Below are 18156 nucleotides of genomic sequence, written 5' to 3' on the forward strand. Positions count from 1 at the left end.
AGGTCAATCAAATCAACCAAAAGCAGCACACATAACATCCTCTCTTTTCTGCTCCTCTCTTGCATGATTTAAAGATTGCAGCACACGTGTGTTTTATAGCATTTCTGTTTTTTTTCCTTCCCACCGTGACGATATACAAAAAAAAATGCAGTAACACTATCACCGACACCTCGGCCCCACCATCCTTCCGCCTAATTAAGTACTAAACCCTTGCGCGGTTTTACATTCCCCCTCCCCTCTAAGAGACAAAGTTATTAATTTTTATACTACACGCGTATGCACGCGCCGATGCATCGTATCAGCGCGTACTGTACACTTTGATATAGAAGAAGATACACACACTCGTATACACTGACGACTGAGTAACACATGACACGACGGTACAACACGCGGACGGAGCAATCAATCAGAGCCGTTGGATTTGATCGACGATCGGACGGATCATATGCTTGGTATAGCAGGGGGTACGTCGTCGTCGCGTGCCTCGTCGATCATCGATCAGTGGAGCATGGGCTCGTCGGCCATCTCGACGCCGTTGACGCTGCCGTCGGCGCCGGGTCGTCCGGCCTTGTACTTGTACCACCTGGCGGCGACGAGGTAGACGAACAGATTGGCGAGGCAGATGACGGCGAGCAGCCAGTAGAAGTTGTCGAGCCTGCCCTTGTTGAGGTCGTCGGCGATCCAGGGGTGGCGGTCGCCCGTGACCCTGTGCACGGCGGCGACGAGCGCGGAGCTGACGAAGAACCCCAGCGACAGGGTGCTGAGGAACAGCCCCGTGCTCATGGTCTTCATCCCCTTGGGGCACTCGCGGAGGAAGAAGTCGAGCTGGCCGATGTACGTGAACGCCTCGCCGGCGCCCACCAGGAAGAACTGCGGGATGAGCCAGAACACGGACATGGGCACCACGCCGCCCGCGGGCACGGCGGCGTCGCGCGCCACGCGGAGCCGCCTGATCTCCGTGAGCGCGGCGCCCGCCATGGCCACCACGGAGAGGGCGAGGCCCACGCCGATCCGCTGCAGCGGGGTGAGGCCGTGCGGGTTGCCGCTCACGCGGCGCGCCACGGGCACCACGATCCGGTCGTAGACGGGGACGGTGAGGAGGATGGAGCCGACGAAGAAGACGGTGAGCGAACCGGCGGGAATCTGGAAGGAGGACCCGATGTGGCGGTCCATGGTGGTGGCCTGCGACACCGAGAAGGTGGTCATCTGCGCGTACACCGTCCAGAACATGATAGTGGTTGCCCAGATGGGCAGCATCCGCACCACCGTCTTCACCTCCTCCACGTCCGTCAGCGTCGCCAGCCGCCACTTGCTCGGCTCCGCCGCCGGCTCCTCGTTGATGGCGGCGTGGTCCAGGAAGCTGCAGTACCAGATTAAACACGCGGGAAAACCAAACCGTTAGCTGCTGCTGTTAGATTTTGAAAAAGATAAAAATTCAAGCAACAGCATTCAATCAAAAGCTGAAAGGATAAACAAGCAGGAGCTTCTGTTCAGAGTTCAGACAGAGTAAATCTGTTTTTTTTTTTCTTGTGCTTTCTTCAGAAAACAGAGACACACAGTAAAGTTAATTATAATATCATTTTTTCCCAATCAAGCAGTGACACACATATATATATTATATATAAGATGCTTATTAAAAAGTTCATTCTTGAAATGTTCTCTGGAAAAAAATTGCTCTTTTCAAGCATTCAGGTCGCTATCAGTGGACCACTTTAAGCTGAAACAGAGAGGCATGCAAAATGCAAAGTGGTTTTGGGCTTTGAGGAAAACACCAAGCAAGGCATGCGCAGACTAAAGCCGTGGTCACAGGCGCGAGATTCTGCACGAGATGGAGACACGAACCCAATCAGACACCTAAACAATTGTTCAGAGCTAGTGCTAGTTCAAGCAGATGGCCGGCCTACATACGACGATGCGTCCAGCATGCAGGGGCATCTGTATTTCTTACTCTGTATTATAGAAGACGCGATCACCATCTCAATAATCACTCGGGAGAGAGAAGAGAATCGTCGACGACACCTAATGAGTCGTCAGGGCTTATCATTTAAACAGGTCATCATCAGTATCAGCCAGCCTGCCAGAGGCCCTGCTATGGAATGAGAGTGAGACACGCCGGGTATTTTTTATTTTCAAGTTGAAGAAACAAGAGATTCAGTGCGTCAGGTGTGGCAATAATCTTTCCCAATCCCCTCCACATGGTGGACTGGTGGACTGTTGAGGCCCAATCAGGGACAAGAAACAAACACCTGTTCATGCAATGCAAATATGCAATGATGGAATGATGCAGGTGTAAGCAAAGCATCCTTCCTTCCCCGGATAGACCGGGTAGCATAGCATTGCATAGCATCACCATCATCGACAACGACTCAGAAGTGTGGAACTCTGAAGAGACTTAAACAAGCATTGTGGTCAGGCTCAGTTGCGATGCCTTATCGATAAGGTAAGGCACAAAGGAGAGGGTTAGTGGGCACATCTGACGTTAATCTGAGGCTTCCTCATGTGATCACGCAGCAAAAGGAATACCATACCCCTCCCCTGTCTTTGTCATATGCTGCTCATGTAGTCATGTGCAAAAGTATCGCGACCGAGATGAACCCAACTCACGGCAGGGAATTTGCCAGCAGGAGGACATGGGCCTCGAACCCTTCAGAAAACTGTGAGGAGTCCCGGCCATGTCCGTGCCGATCGATGCCGACCGCCATGCCCATTTGCCCGAACCCCGACGAGGTCACGTGTTCAGGTCCCGGACACCACTCACTAACACCGTCTTCTAAAAGTAACAGGAAAAGGGCCGTAAAAAAGAGGAGGGTCGGTTTCGAGTTTTGATGGCTGCAAGTAAGCAAGGGTTAGCAGCCACTAATCTTGATCAGGCCGGCGTAAGCGAGCATGGATGGGGGATGGCAACGGCAGGCACCATCACATGCCTGCAGTGCAGGCTGCTTTACCTCACGCGTATGGTGATGGTCCATGCGTCCATGTGATGGTCTCGTCGATCCCTCCAGTGATCTTTCTCCACAGCTTTTCCACACCAGAGGACATGATGCATGGCCACACCATCACCACACCAAACACATGCAGAGAGAAAGAAAGAGATGCAGTGCCAAGGGAGCCATGCCAAAGACGACGGCCAACCTACCTAGACGGCAGCACCGCAGCAGCAGCATGTGAGTGAGAGAGGGATGCAAAAGGTTGCTCCGATCGGTTAGATAGATAGATTTGGCCGTCGCCATCCATGGCGGCCACTCGTCGTCCGCCCGTCCGTCCGTCCGTTGGTCCATAGCAGCTAGGCGAGTAGGAAGGTTCCCCACACACACCATGTTGCTGCTGCTGCTCTGTCCCTCTCCAATGCAAGATCAACACTTCCCTGTGCCTTTGAGCCTTTCGCGTCCACCGCTGAATCATGCTGCCGATCTCCATTTCATTTGACCCCTGAAACTAACAATCATGCACCCGCCTTTCCTCTGGCTTTTGAGGGGCCTTTCGGTGTGCAGTGCACACGTCCTGGTAACAGTGATCTAATAATTGAGGGAATGCGTATCTGTAGGGCTCTCTTTTGGGGATTCAGATCAGCTATAGCCCTTCTAGACTTCTAGTGTTATGTTATATAGTGCCCCACTGTACTGTGAGTTCATATCATAACCCATATATGAAGGAATATGTTTAGTTTCAGCGCACACACGTCACACGTGTATGATCAAGTCTGTCTGTCTGTGAGTGTGTCAGTGGTCACTGTTGGTCACCAAACCTCTTTTTATTCCAGGATCAATCAGGTCTGTTGAAAGTAATTTCATCTGAAAGGAGCTTCGCTATGACGTCAGCCGTCACATCATGGTTTCGTTTTGAAGCAAATGTCCGTGTCATTTTTCTTCCCTGATGTGATTCTACAGCGAAAATCTCGGGATTTTGAAAGGCTACTATTGTTGGCTGGCTACACATATCGACAGGACAGACAATGTTCTACTGCAACTTGATTTCCAAGTGAGTGAGGAAAGGAAAAAGTTGATGCTGATGAGTCTGGCGTTTTCTTCTATGCTAGAGTAAATTAGGTTAGCTTTTGCTGTAACTTGGTCATTCCTCTATACTCATGTCATCATCACATCGCCAACAAGAAACCGTTCTTCTCCACGGTTCTTCTTCTGTAGGCTAGAGAGGAATGCAGAGCTAATGCCAATAATTAACTAATCTTAAACATACTCCATGCCACCTGCTGGATGCAGATTCTGACCCCTCAATACCAAGATCCCATATGTACACTCTTCCAGTCCTGTCTACATCCCATTGGAGCTACTTACTCACTACCACTATTCAACATTTCAATTCAAACCGTCAAAGTTACGACGCCTTGCTATATCACATTTTCAATGCAGCTGCAGCTCTCAGGAAAAGTCTCAAACTCCGAAAACTGATATGACAGAGCTCCTGCTATTACATTCAAAAATAATAATAAAAAGACTCCCAAACGTCGCTAATGACACCAAAAACTGAGGACTGCAGCTAGACAACAAGCGAGATCAAGCCCTTTTGGCCTCGCATGCCGACCTCCCCCCTGTTTTTCCTCGCATCTTCTTCCAGTTTTGTACTACTAATAGTACTAGTATATTCCGCCTCTCTGAATTTCAGCAGGTATTCAGTTGGACCATACAGTATAAACATATATATATTGGTATTTATACAATATCTACACTCTGCCCTGAAAATTTTGTGCAGATATTTGCAAGTGTTGGATGGATGCAGCAGTTGCAGTGCAGAGCACCGGGCAGAGGAGGACAACAAGGGATGATAGCAGCGCACCAGGAGGAGCACAGCACAGTCCGTGACGCTTCTCCGTCCCCCTAGGGAGCTTAGAATAGCGCAATTATTGGTCTGGGTGCTGCCAAACTCAGCCATTTGTCGCTCACCGGAGGTCTTATCCTCTTTCCCTAAACATCATACGTTGCGTGGGCGACATCACTTAACATAAGATCTTCGCTAAAGCTACGCGAAAGGCTAAGTCAAGCGAGAGGGAGAGGTGCTACGCGTGTGCGGCGTCTAGCAAATGGGTGACTGGACAGGGAGGACGGGCCCGCCCCGGCGGCGATGGTTGACGTTGAGAGGGGGTGTACAGGACCACTTGTCAGTGACTGACCCCGTCTGCCATGCCAAGCAAGGAATCAAGCAAGGAAGGTTTTGGGCTATGTTCGCTCGAGCTTATAAGCCATATTCAGTCCTACATTTTCAGTCATGAAACAATATTTTTTTTCTCATAACAAATCAGCCCTATAAATCAGTCGCAGCAGCAATAAGTCCTACCGAGCTGAGCCTTGGCTGGCCACCGGCGAGGGACGGCGTCGGCTGTTAATGAGATTGTGGACTCTAGTAGGGAAGGCATGCAATTGGCAGCTGTGGTATGAATGAATTTGCCATGAATTCATCCATAGTACATACACCACGTGAGTGGGCGATGCAAGCTGGGAGAAAACGATATAGGGAGATGGAGCGGACAAAACAGTGCACTCGATTGTGCAATCCATCCGTTTGCATCTACATGCATTGGACTGGTTTGGATTTGTACCCTAGCCTAGCTGGCAAATTGTATATTGTTATTGGAGAATGGAGACAGACAGTACATACACCCCCTTCCTCTCTGTTGTTTGTCTGGCAATGGCTGTGTCTCTCACTTGCTCTAAGTCCCTCTCTCTGGTTACAATACAAGTGAGACTGACAAATGAGGTCAACCAATAGTAAGGCAAATAACCCTATTGGTGAGGACCGCGCGTAGTGCGGTTGGCAACGACGCCAGGCGCGCGTCCACGCCCGCCTGTCTCAGCTCACCAGGTGCCTCACCGGGGCTTTGTTCCATTTTCAACGGTCTCCGCTTGGACAGGTTCCAAGCGTGCGTCTCTCACGCGTGATGCTACGATAAGATTGTGATGTGTTCGTCGTGTACGAAATCAGAGAATATCGTGATGTGCCCGTCGTCTACGAAATCAGAGAATTTCGGTGATCTTAACAAGGACGTGGTCTTCAAATCTGAGTGTAGTTGTAGTTTTGTTTTGTGTTGTGTGGGCGTGTGTGTATGAACAGATGCTATAACTGTACCCAGATGAGAGTCAAACAAAAAAAAAGCCTATTGGTGTGCTGCCAGTCCATCTTACTTGGACTCTTTTTTTGACTGATGCCATCACTTAGCTATTTAATCCATTACATACTACTGCAGTATTATTAGTCAGATGGTAGTATAAGTTTTTTTTTTGGGCAACCGGCCTGGCCAGTCAAGTAAGTAAGGTAATTAAGCAGAAACTTGACTCATTTGGTAAGGTAATTACCACTACTAGAGCATGGCGATGACGATGGACAAAAGTAAACAAAAGCAGTAGATGTTTTGGAAAGTAGTCAGTAAGTAAAAGGTAGGTAGGCAAAAGCCAGCTAGAGCTTACCGGAACTGGTCGGTGTGGGGGAGGCGCTCCTTGCGCTTGCTCTTCTTGCCGGAACCTTCCTCGGCCGCAGCGGCGGCGGCCTTACCGACGTCGATGTCGTAGAGCATGGCGGGGTCAGCGGGGAGCGGGAGCCGGCGCTTCCGCCACGCCGCCACGACGACGGCCGCGATCTGCGTGAGCGGGCTCCCCACCAGCTTCTTGAACCGGTACCTGCGCGTGCCGGCGAGGAAGACGACGAGCCCAACGGCGATGGCGCAGGCGCAGGCGCCGTAGCCCCAGCGCCTGCCCAGGTTGTCCTGGACGTAGACGAGCACGGTGACGGCCAGCAGGGAGCCGAGGGAGATGAAGAAGAAGAACCAGTTGAAGAAGCGCATCATCTGGTGCTTCTCGCCCCGGTCCGACTCGTCGAACTGGTCGGAGCCGAAGCCGGACACGCTCGACTTGAGCCCGCCCGTGCCCAGCGCCGTCAGGTACAGGGCGAGGTACATCACTCCCAGCTGCCCGCCCGACGCGCGCGCGCACTCACCGGTGTTGCCGGAGCACGCCGCCGGACGCAGACCCGGCGCCGCCGTCGAGATCGTCAGGATCGTCACGCCCTGCGCGCCCAATCACGCACGTACGCAAACAAACAAATTACTTACTGTACTTTGTATGTATCATCAGCTAGCAGCTGTATGTATTATTTGTCAAAATCCAACCTTTTAAATCTTTGGGTGATTATCAGTAGTATATAAACCGAAACAAACAAAACTCGTGCAGATTAAATTTAAAATTACTGCTCTTTTCCGGCGGGCGTGCAGTGTGCAGTAATAATAAATTAGAAATCTGTTTAGTTTTACGCTTTCATCAGGTGAGGTAGATTGACAGACAGATGATGCAAGGATCGAATCTAACTCTACTGATAATAATGGAAAGGAAATTGGAGTGACTTGGACCCCGGCTGTCCAGCACCATCACTCCATGCATGGGATGGGCATGGATCTTGTCAGCATGTATATATGTTCCATCCACAGGGACGGGAGATATATGACGACGGCGATGATGACTGAATTGAAATTGATTACATAGCCACCTTTTGTTTGTTTGGGTCCGCGTTCTTTTCAGAGAAGGAGCATCTTGTGGATGCAAAGTTCCAATTTTTATTTGGTTTTTACTGACTACTAGTCCTGCTCCTACTAGGGAAGGGAATAATGATAATAACATGAAAAGCCCAAGCAGATTTTTTTTTGTCGATGATGAAATGACAGAGGGGATTGACCGGCGGACCCATCCAGCAAAACTGACTGACCGACATCTAGAGAGCAGAGCACGCCGGTGACATTAATGGACTTGAATGAATGAATGGATTATCGAAGCAGAGAACAAAAAAGGAAAACAGAATCGAAAGAATCCCAAGTTTGTGGGAGGAAGGAGAGCGATGACACTGACCGATGCCTGGACGGCGGTGAAGATGGCGATGGTGAGGTATCGGCCGAGGAAGGAGTCGGCGACGAAGCCGCCGAGGAGGCAGAGCATGAAGGAGGTGCCCATGAAGTTGGTGACGACGTTGGCGGACTCGGCGTTGCCCAGGTGCATGGTGCCCGTGAGGTACGTCACCAGGTTCACGGCGATGCCCAGCGTGGTCAGCCGCTCGTTCAGCTCCGCCACTGCAGCAGCACCACAGACACAGGTCAGGAGTCAGGAACAGCCCATGCATTATTTTTCATCCTTCAGTACGTTCAGCGTCGACCGTCAGCGACAGCGAGCGAGCGATCTCGATCGACGCATGCCAGATCTGCCTGCCGCCGGGTGGGATGGAACGAGAGAGGAACCCGGCCGGCCGGCCGGACTCGGATCGACCCAACCAACGTACCTAGGATCATGGCGGCGGCACCCCAGCGGCCGGTGGTGGTGCGCGGGGCCGGGCGGCCCTTGAAGTCCCAGGCGTCGAGGAGGACGTCGGTCTCCGCCGCGGCATTGGTCTCGGGGAGGAGCCCGACCATCTTCTCTCTTCTCTTCGCCTCCCTACTGCCGGCCGGGGCTACGTGGAAGGATTTGGGAGGAGACGAGACGGGAGACCCAGCCAGACACCCAGAGACGAGACCAGACTAGGTGCGGTTGCCGGCCGGCACCGGCTGCCTCGCTGTGCTGTGCCTGTGCGGTGCGGGGTGCGGACTGCCGTGCTCTGCCGGGCTGGGCGTTGCCCGCTATATATAATAACCGTTCGCGCCGGGGGCATTTCCGGGAGAATCTCGTGCCTGCTCTGTGGCCCCCCCGGATCAGTGGATAATCACAGGAGGTGGATAACATATAACATGCATTCCGCCTTTTATTTATGCATAACAGTTATTACTTTTTCATATACTTACTAAATATATATATTAAAAAAAGCGATTTTGGGGCAGGCAAGGCAAGGCGTGTTAAAGGGCAGGCTACTGAAAACGAGTACTCCTAGATAGAATAGAAGAGGGGATAAGGGCACTTGGCCTTGCCTAACGGAACGGGGGGATGTGCATGGACGGTAGTTATTATACGTTGATAAGTCTGGAGACACGGAAACCGCTGCTGCTACAAATCCACCTGCCACACGCGGCCAAGCACCACGCGCTTCTTTTCTTTCTCCTTGTCCTTGGGACTCTTTTCCACAAGCAACTTGGATTTGGGCCCTCCTCGTTTGCTCGCATGCCTTTTGGCTGCTACTTACTGTAATATACAAACCAACCCCACGAGCAAAACGGGTAGGTAACTGTAAAACCACATCACATTGTTCACAACCTCATTTCAGGAGGTGTTTTTCTTTTTCTTTTTCTCAAGGAATCAAGCTGTTTCTTGGATATCTCACATCTTATATTTTCAAAACAGACATGTTTAGAGATACAAATGTCAATACTATTTTCTATACATCTAGCCAGGAATTGGTTGACTCCTCAAAGTGCAATATGTTCGTTTGTTCTAGGATGGAAAGTATAAAAGGCACCGATTTTGAAATGGGCTTCCTATTATATGCGGGAGTTTTTTTTTACATCCTCCTATTGGAATTATAAGAAGTTGGGTAAAAGCCATCGAAGTCCAAGGCCTTAGCATGCATAGACTAAACCCTGTTTGGATATCCTTCCGATTATAATTATCAGATTATATAATCATATTTTGATCCGGTAGATTATATGATGGATTATTATAATCAAACTTCTTTATTACCATAATCCCATAATCCATGTGAAACCAGGTTATGGGAGATTATGAACGCTGAAAGCCCAACACTACCGGACAGAGCATCTTTGCCGAGGGCATAATGATTTGCCGACGGCAAATGCTCGGGCACTTGGTAAAGAGTCTTTACCGAGGGCCTGATCCTCGGCAAAGAACCGCCATCGGCAAATACTCTTTGCCGAGGGCCAGAGACAAATACGCGTCAACAATAATTTTTTGCCGAGGGCAAAGGCCCGGCCCTCGGCAACACCGCCTGACACGAGATTCATCCCCTACCGTTAATCTTTGCCGAGGGCATCACCGTTAGGCCCTCGGCAAAGACTTTTTAACCGTTTTTGCAATTTTTTTAAAAAAATCTTTGCCGAGCGCCCTGTGAACTGGCGCTCGGCAAAGACAGTCTTTGCCGAGTGCCAAGGTTGGCACTCGGCAATTTTTTTTTGTTTTTTTCTCCCCATTTTTTCCTGGGGCCTTGCTACAGTAATTGAAACTCCATTTCAAAATTTGGGACAATTTTGAGTTTTTTTACTATATTTCCTTAATTATTTTTGTTTCGTTGAATTTTTCCGACTATTTCAAATTTGAACTGCATGTACATGAAATAATGGAATTTGGTCATTCAAAAAATGGTATTCATGATGTTTGGCGTATGTTGAGGCCGTATCCAGGAACTTGCATGAAATTACGAGCATCTTGTTGTCGTAACATGGCGATGTACTTACGGTAAAAGTGTATTTAGATTATATAAAATGCAAACGAAGTCCAAAAATCACGAAACTTGTCGAGGTGTCTTGTTATCGCATGTGGAGGGCGTGGTAAAAAAATTAAGAAAGTTACATCACAATTTGCTTCAAACTTTCTCAATTTTTTTACCACGCCCTCCACATGCGATAACAAGACACCTCGACAAGTTTCGTGATTTTCAGACTTCGTTTGCATTTTATATAATCTAAATACACTTTTACCGCAAGTACATCGCCATGTTACGACAACAAGATGCTCGTAATTTCATGCGAGTTCCTGGATACGGCCTCAACATACGCCAAACATCATGAATACCATTTTTTGAATGATCAAATTCCATTATTTCATGTACATGCAGTTCAAATTTGAAATAGTCAAAAAAATTCAACGAAACAAAAATAATTAAGGAAATATAGTAAAAAAAACTCAAAATTGTCCCAAATTTTAAAATGGGGTTTCAATTACTGTAGCAAGGCCCCAGGAAAAAATGGGGAGAAAAAAACAAAAAAAAATTAATTTGCCGAGTGCCTGCCAACCTTGGCACTCGGCAAAGACTGTCTTTGCCGAGCGCCAGCTCACAGGGCGCTCGGCAAAGATTTTTTTTAAAAAATTGCAAAACCCTTTGCCGAGTGCTGCTGGGCCCGACACTCGGCAAAGCTTCTAACCTAAAGTCCTAGAACGGGTCGGCCCAACCGACCCCCTCCTCACTCCTCTCCCACCCACGCCCCCGCGTCCTTGCCGCGCCGCCGCCGCCCCCGCCGTCGTCCCCCTACGGCCGGCGAGCTCCTGTTGGGCCCTCCCCGGCGCCCCCGTCCCGCCCCGGCGCCCCCGTCCAGCCCTGATGGCCCCGCGCCCGTGCCCCGAGCTCGCCGGCGCCCGGCCCCGGCAGCCTAGTGGCCCTGCGCCCGCGCCCTGAGCTCGCCGGTGCCTCGGTCGCCGTGCCCTGCGGCCGGCCAGCAGAGGGAGAAGGAGAGGAGCAAGAGGAAGAAAGAGAAGGGGGTGGAGGAAGAGGAAGAAAGAGAAGGGGGAGGAGGAAGAAGAGGAAGAAAGAGAAAGGGGAGGAGGAAGAAGAGGAAGGTGCCGACCCGACCGCCCGTCGATCCTCGCTTCGTTCCGACCGCCCGTTGATCCTCGCGTTGCTGCGGTCATCCCCGCTGTCGTCGTCGGCCCTCGCTCTTGTCGTTCTTGCCACCAAGGTAAGCCCTACCCTTGTAGGGTTAGTAGTAGTAGTAGTTAGTAGTTAGTAGTAGTTAGTTGTAGTGTTAGTAGTAGTATTTAGTAGTGTTAGTTGTAGGGTTAGTAGTAGTAGTAGTTAGTAAATAGTAGTAGTTAGTAAGTAGTAGTGGTTAGTAGTATTAGTTAGTAGTGTTAGTTGTAGGGTTAGTAGTAGTAGTAGTTAGTAAATAGTAGTAGTTAGTAAGTAGTAGTGGTTAGTAGTAGTTGTTATTAATAGTTAAGTAGTTCTTAGTATTAGTACTATTAGTAGTTAAGTAGTTGTTAGTAGTAGTTTTAGTAGTAGTTGTAGGGTTAGTAGTAATTGTTGTTGTACTACTTCAATACTTTCATCTGAATGGAAAGAGAACTAAAATACATGGCTCCTCTTGATATATTGGTGGTTGTTGGCCTTTGTGCCATGTTTTTTTGTAGGTTTTGGGAACCTCCCCATGCAGGGGAGGTGCTGCCAAAATTTTGAGTCGACACTAACTATTTTTGCCCTTTTTTGCAGGAGGACCTGTGCGAGGGACTCGGCGACCCCGATCGTCTTCGTCGGTGCTGCGGGTCTTCCTGCACCGCGTTGACTCGCCACTGCACCGACTCTCCACCGCCCCGCTACCCTGACCTCACCGGCACCCTAGGTATAACCCCTCTATCCGTATGTGGTCTTTGGTCACGTAACCTAGTTAGGTGTCTCTCGTCCGAAAGAGATACAGTTGGAGGTATACAGATCTTTGTATATCTACGACCGTATCTGTTTTGGATTGTCCACGTTTTTTGGACAACCCGTGGATGCGTAGATGGGTTAGTTTCCATGGTCCGCTTCGGTCCGAGATGGTGTTTCGGCATCACCCCCTGTTGTTCTCTGGATACACACTCTCCCTTGCAGGACGTGCATTGGGAGAACAGCGGGGAGGTGCTACCAAAATTCTGTCTTGGATAAGGAGCGGAGCATGGAAACTAACCTCATCTATGCATCCGCGGGTGGGATTAGGACCTATCCTCACCTATTAGAGAGTAGGAACACCGCATAGATGCAATTGATGGTTACATTACTATGTGCTGTATATGTGGAAGGATAGAAGACCGTCAGTGGATGTACACGGGCCAGAGAAGCAAGAGTGACTTTGACATTGAGTGGGTGAATGGGACAGATGCTTTCTTGGAACATGCATGGAGCTCGGGTGTAGCTAAAGGACATTCTAAACTTTGGTGTCCCTATAGCAAATGTGACAACAATAGAAGGGTAGACAAGGTGACCATGGGTAAACATCTTGTGTACAATGGTTATACGGCTGGCTACCACCGGTGGATCCACCATGGTGAAGCAGATCGTATAAGAGCGGAGGTGGTGAGACCATGCCTTGAGGCTTTTGATGATGATGCCGGAGTAGCAGACATGCTAGATGACACTCACCAAGCTCACTTCGCAGAAGGACGTGAGAAGGAGGAGATGGAGGAAGCCGCTAAGGCCTTCTACGAAATGTTGGACTCGACACAGAAACCCCTTCATGAGAGTACAACGGGTTCTCAGCTGGATGCCATTGGACGTGTTATGGGGTTGAAGGCCGAGTTAAATCTGAGTCGCGAAGGCTTTGATAAGATGTTGGCCGTGTTTGGCAGCATGCTATCGGAGAAGCACATTCTACCGAAGAACTTGCACGAGTCACAGAAACTACTTCGTATGCTTAAGATGCCATATGACAAGATACATGTTTGTCCGAAGGGGTGCGTCTTATTTAGGAAAGATCACAAGGATGCAAAGTACTGTCCGAAGTGTAAATCCTCAAGGTACCTGGAGGTAGACTCTGGAGATGGCCAGAAGAGGTAGGTTACGATCCCCGCGAAAGTCCTATGGCACCTTCCGTTTGTGCCGAGGATCCAACGGCTTTTCATGACCAAGGAATCCGCGAAATAGATGACATGGCATAAAGAAGGTGTATGGTACAAGCCATGGACGATGGTGCATCCGTCCGATGCCGAAGCATGGACGTACGCTAATGACAAACATCCTGACAAAGCAGCTAAGGCTCGTAATGTATGTGTCGCGCTGGCAACAGATGGGTTCAATCCTTATGGACAGTTGTCTGCCCCATACACATGTTGGCCCATGTTTGTTATCCCCCTAAATCTCCCCCCGGCATCTCCTTTCAACGGCATAACGTCTTCTTGTCGTTGATAATTCCTAGACACCCGGGGAGTAATATGGGTGTGTACATGGAGCCTATGATTGATGAATTGATCGATGCTTGGGAGAAGGGGGTATGGACATACGACCGAGCTACAAAATCATCCTTCAAGATGCATGTTTGGTACCACTACTCCCTGCATAACTTCCTGGCGTATGGGATATTCGCCGCCTGGTGTGTCCACGGGAAATTCTCATGCCCAATATGCAAGGAAGCTATGAGGTTCATTTGGTTGAAGAAGGGTGGTAAGTATTCGTCGTTCGACAGGCACTTTATGAGTCAACGGGATGAAGAGTCATGACTACCACATATGGATTGAGCGGCTTCTTCCAACGATGGTCCGAGGCTATGTCCCTGACCATGTCTGGCAAGTGCTGGCAGAGTTGAGTTTTTTCTTCCGTCAGCTTTGTGCCAAGGAGATATCTCGGACCGTCGCTTAGGACTTGGAAAAAGCGGCACCTGTGTTACTCTGTAAGCTGGAGAAGATCTTTCCACCCAGCTTCTTCTTGCCCATGTAGCATCTGATTGTGCACCTCCCGTCCAAGGCACGTTTGGGGGGGGGGGCCCGTGCAAGCCTGGTGGTGCTATCCAATCGAGAGATGTCTAAAGACTCTTCGCAAGAAATGTACAAATAAAGCCAGAATTGAGGCTTCCATTGCAGAGGCAAGTCTAAGGGAGGAGGTGGCAAACTTCACAACACTATACTACAAGCCGAAACTTCCTAGCAATCATAATCCACTCCCTCGTTACAATGTTGGCGAAAATGAATGGACCCACAGCCTGTTCCAAGGCCAACTCTGCAGCGCAAGTGGATCGACCAATAAGATATTGGGAAATGAAGAGTGGCGAAGTGTCATGCTATATGTGTTGACCAACCTTCCCGAGGTGCAGCCGTTCATCGAGTAAGTTCTCAACGAACTTGTTTCAATACGCCCTGAATATTCTTCATGCAACCCCACTGATTCTTATTTGGACAGGGAATTTATTCGTGAGTCCTGGCATCAATCAAGGGATCCTACCTCGCAGGAACATGACACCCTTCTTTCTCGAGGTGCGGGTGCGGGGAGGCCTGATTTCATTTCTTGGTTCAAACAAAAGGTAATGTCCAATTTAGCTCCCACGTTCCATATTCCAAGTTTCTCGTTCGTTCGATTAATATAACGACCTATCATGCTTGAGCTTGTAGGCCCAGACTGACTCATCCATAAGTGAGGAGTTGAGACAGGTTGCAGGCGGCTATGACATTAGGGTGCAGTCATTTACCGGTTATGATGTGAACGGATATCGCTTCCACACAACAAGATATGAGCAGACTCGGCCCAAACGGAAAACCACAAATAGCGCAGTTTGCACGCCCGGCACTGACGACCTCGACTATCATGGTAGAGTTGAGGAAATATATGAACTCTCATTTCATGGTCACAAACATAAACCTGTCGTGTTCAAATGCCACTGGTTTAATCCTCGAGAAACGAGATAGACCCCTCATCTTGGGCTAGTCGAGATTCGAGAAGATTCCATCTATCCAGGAAAAGATGTCTACATTGTGGCTCAACAGGCCATGCAGGTGTACTATACGTGATATGCCAACCAAGACAAAGCGGATCTTAAGGGTTGGGCTATTGTGCACCAGGTGTCTCCACACGGTAAACTACCTGCCCCAAACGATGACGATTACAACTTCAACGCAAACACATATGATGGACAGTTCTATCAAGAAGATGGGCTACCAGGCACGTTTGAGATAGTCTTACCCGAAGCGATCGAAATGGAAGTAGACAACGAAACGGAGGATGACGAGGTTGATGGAGATGTGGTGCAAAATGCCAAGGACATAGAAATGCTTGACCAATTAAGGCTAGGCAATGACAACGAAGACAACATAGAACCTTCAGATAGTGTTGCCCATTTGGACAATTTTGACAGTGATGACGACACCTATGATCCTAATCATGAAGATTATTCCTAATACATGTAATACTATGTTTGTTTTAGTTTGTATTTTCTTTATTTATTTTGAATCTATTTCTAATATATATACTAATAAGTCTTGTTCATTCTTTGTGATTGCAGGTGATGGCGAGCAGCCATCCACGATGTGAGATAGCCTCCCTTTACAGGAGACCACGCCCTCCCGTTTCAGACGAGGGGTCGGGGTTAGGGGTAGCGTCCACAGGATGTCAGAGGAGGAGGACCAGGGTTAGCAGGAGGCAGCGGACTCCTTCCCCGCCACCTTCAGACGTGGTGATGGAGGAGGAGCACATGATGGCCACGCCCGAGGGCGAGGTCGAGGACAAGGACGTCCGACAGACCCAGGATGAGGCAGCCGAGGACGAGGCCGCCGAGGGCGAGGCCGTCGAGGGCGAGGCCGTCGAGGGCGAGGCCGCCGAGGGCGATAGTTCCGCTACCCCGACTGTCTACCAGCGAGGTCCCGTGAGCCTCCCTCAGCCTCCGCTTCCTCACAACCGGGCACTAATTTGCCCTATGGCAAAGAGGTAAGTAACTATAGATGTTATCACAACTACTTCATATGATAATATTGGAAATCAAAAGAGGAACTGATAAATTTTCTTAATCACTTGTGCAGGGCCTGGTTGGTTTTGTCGGGTACTTCTGCATGCTCCCCCACGAGCATCCTTGGTGTTTTGTGCAGGAAATGATACCCTGACCTTGTGAACGTGTTTGAGGACGTGCAGGAGCCAGCCTACACGTGGGACAGGTACCAGTTGGCCCCTAACGATAGGTACCGCAACAAGCAGGAGCGGGTACTGGCGGAGTTTTGGGTAAGTCTCTCTCGCACAACATTTTCATTGGGCAAGTCTTTTATTGAAATAATGAATGGATACATCGGTTTTGTATGCAGATGTATTTCAAGCCAGAAGAAGGACTTGAGGCCCGGGCGGATCAGGCAGCCGCCGCCGCCTGTAGGAAGTACGTCACCGACATGCACCATGAGGCGCGTGTGCAGGCCCACAGAGACTACTACGCCGTGGTGTTGAAGCAGTCCATTAGCAAGCCTGATGCAAGATAGGTAGAGCTGTCCCGGGCCTAGTACCTTGAGGTAGACGAAAACATTAATAATGATTCGTTTTGAGATTAAGTAGGTTTAATTTTATCTTTTTCTATGTCAAATAATCAATGACTTATAGGTGATTCCCTGGTGGTGCCGATCCCACTCCGTGTGCTGGGAGATGATCGTGGACAGGTGGTTGTCCAATGACTTTGCTGAGAACCATGCGAGGCAGCGGGACCAGCGTCTGCTGAGGCGAGGTGCTACTCATCATCAAGGCAGCCGCAACCTCCCTGCCTACAAACAAGCATATGTAAGTGATTTCTTTTATCTTATTTGACGCTGAGTTCTGCCTTATTTCTCACCATCTTGCCATCTTACTCGTAGGAGGCTGCACACCTGGGCGTGGAGGTCTCGGAGTTCTCTACGTGGGCTATGTCCCACATGGACAGGGCGTCTTCCTCTATCTCCTTCGACCCGTCTGCCCCGCGCGAGGTGTACTCCGACCTGACCGTGCACACTAAGGTTCAAGAGTACACCTCAAAGGTGAGGGAGGTCCATGGGGAAGATTACGATGTGCGCACTGAGCCCATTGATGTAGAGACCATCATGAGGCTAGGAGGAGGCAAGAAGCATGGGCGGCTATGGATTGCAGATGGCGCCATCGACTCCACCACTGTTCCCTCTCTCGACGTGCTCCGAGCACAGAGCACGAGCTCCAGCCAGCCCATACGCCCACGGCCTACTCCGTCACTGCAGCGGGTCGACGCTCTCGAGGTATGTCCTATTTTACTCATCGTATGTTCATCTTTGCACACCTAAGTTACATTTGCATTACTGAAACATTGAAGTTTGTATTGCAGGCCGAGCTGCAGGCCCAGAAGCTCATGGTCGAGGCTCAGAGCGCACAGCTGCAGGCCCAGAGGGAAGCGTTCGTGGCCCAGGAGAGGAGGATGCAAGAAATGGAGGCCTTCATGCGGAGTGTCCAGCAAGGGGGTGTACCTTTGCCGTTGGTAGCACCTCCACCGCCTACTCCTACAGCCACTCCTGTAAGTATGAAAGTTCACTCTTAGATGCTTCCTTGACATACAACCATGGTTGACATACAAACTTACTAGATGCTTGACATAGAAACTTACTAGATGCTTGACATAAAAACTTACTACATGCTTGCACTAGCTATGACATACACCAATGCTTCACATAGAAACTTACTAGATGAATCTCACACATGCAACCTCTTATCCTTTTTGCAGCTTTCGTCGGTGGGTTCGAATAACCCCGCTCATGCATCACCGAATGAACCATCGTGTCATAGGCCGCTTTTTTGAGGAGTTGTGCTTCGTCATGTGCTTGGACATGAGCTTCACTTGTGGTTGTGAGTTGTGCTTTGACT

At 49.6% G+C, this 18156-nt stretch overlaps 1 protein-coding gene and 1 long non-coding RNA gene across 2 annotated transcripts; one reads left to right on the forward strand and one right to left on the reverse strand.

Annotated features, from left to right (window-relative positions):
- Positions 1-59: 59 nt before the first annotated feature.
- LOC136476485 (protein NRT1/ PTR FAMILY 6.3-like) lies at positions 60-8575 on the reverse strand. The gene is made up of 4 exons (XM_066474340.1): positions 8269-8575; positions 7845-8062; positions 6417-7012; positions 60-1360 (listed from the first exon to the last, which is right to left on the reverse strand). The coding sequence occupies exons 1-4, from the start codon at positions 8396-8398 to the stop codon at positions 499-501; spliced, it is 1806 nt and encodes a 601-aa protein (XP_066330437.1). The 5' UTR covers positions 8399-8575; the 3' UTR covers positions 60-498.
- A 7449-nt stretch (positions 8576-16024) lies between these two features.
- LOC136473781 (uncharacterized) lies at positions 16025-16805 on the forward strand. Its single transcript, XR_010762725.1, has 3 exons — positions 16025-16245; positions 16338-16533; positions 16614-16805. It is a non-coding gene; the product is annotated as an uncharacterized lncRNA (long non-coding RNA).
- Positions 16806-18156: the final 1351 nt, after the last annotated feature.

Source organism: Miscanthus floridulus, chromosome 8 (assembly GCF_019320115.1).
Source record: "Miscanthus floridulus cultivar M001 chromosome 8, ASM1932011v1, whole genome shotgun sequence".
Taxonomy (NCBI): domain Eukaryota; kingdom Viridiplantae; phylum Streptophyta; class Magnoliopsida; order Poales; family Poaceae; genus Miscanthus; species Miscanthus floridulus.

What these genes read in the sequence shown, in the direction of transcription:
- LOC136476485 (XM_066474340.1), bottom strand. Translation starts at nt 8,398, where the DNA reads ATGGTCGGGCTCCTCCCCGAGACCAATGCCGCGGCGGAGACCGACGTC. An exon ending in TGCCGCCGCCATGATCCTAG is followed by an intron (nt 8,063 to 8,268) that starts GTACGTTGGTTG and finishes GTGCTGCTGCAG; the next exon opens with TGGCGGAGCTGAACGAGCGG. An exon ending in TCACCGCCGTCCAGGCATCG is followed by an intron (nt 7,013 to 7,844) that starts GTCAGTGTCATC and finishes TTGGGCGCGCAG; the next exon opens with GGCGTGACGATCCTGACGAT.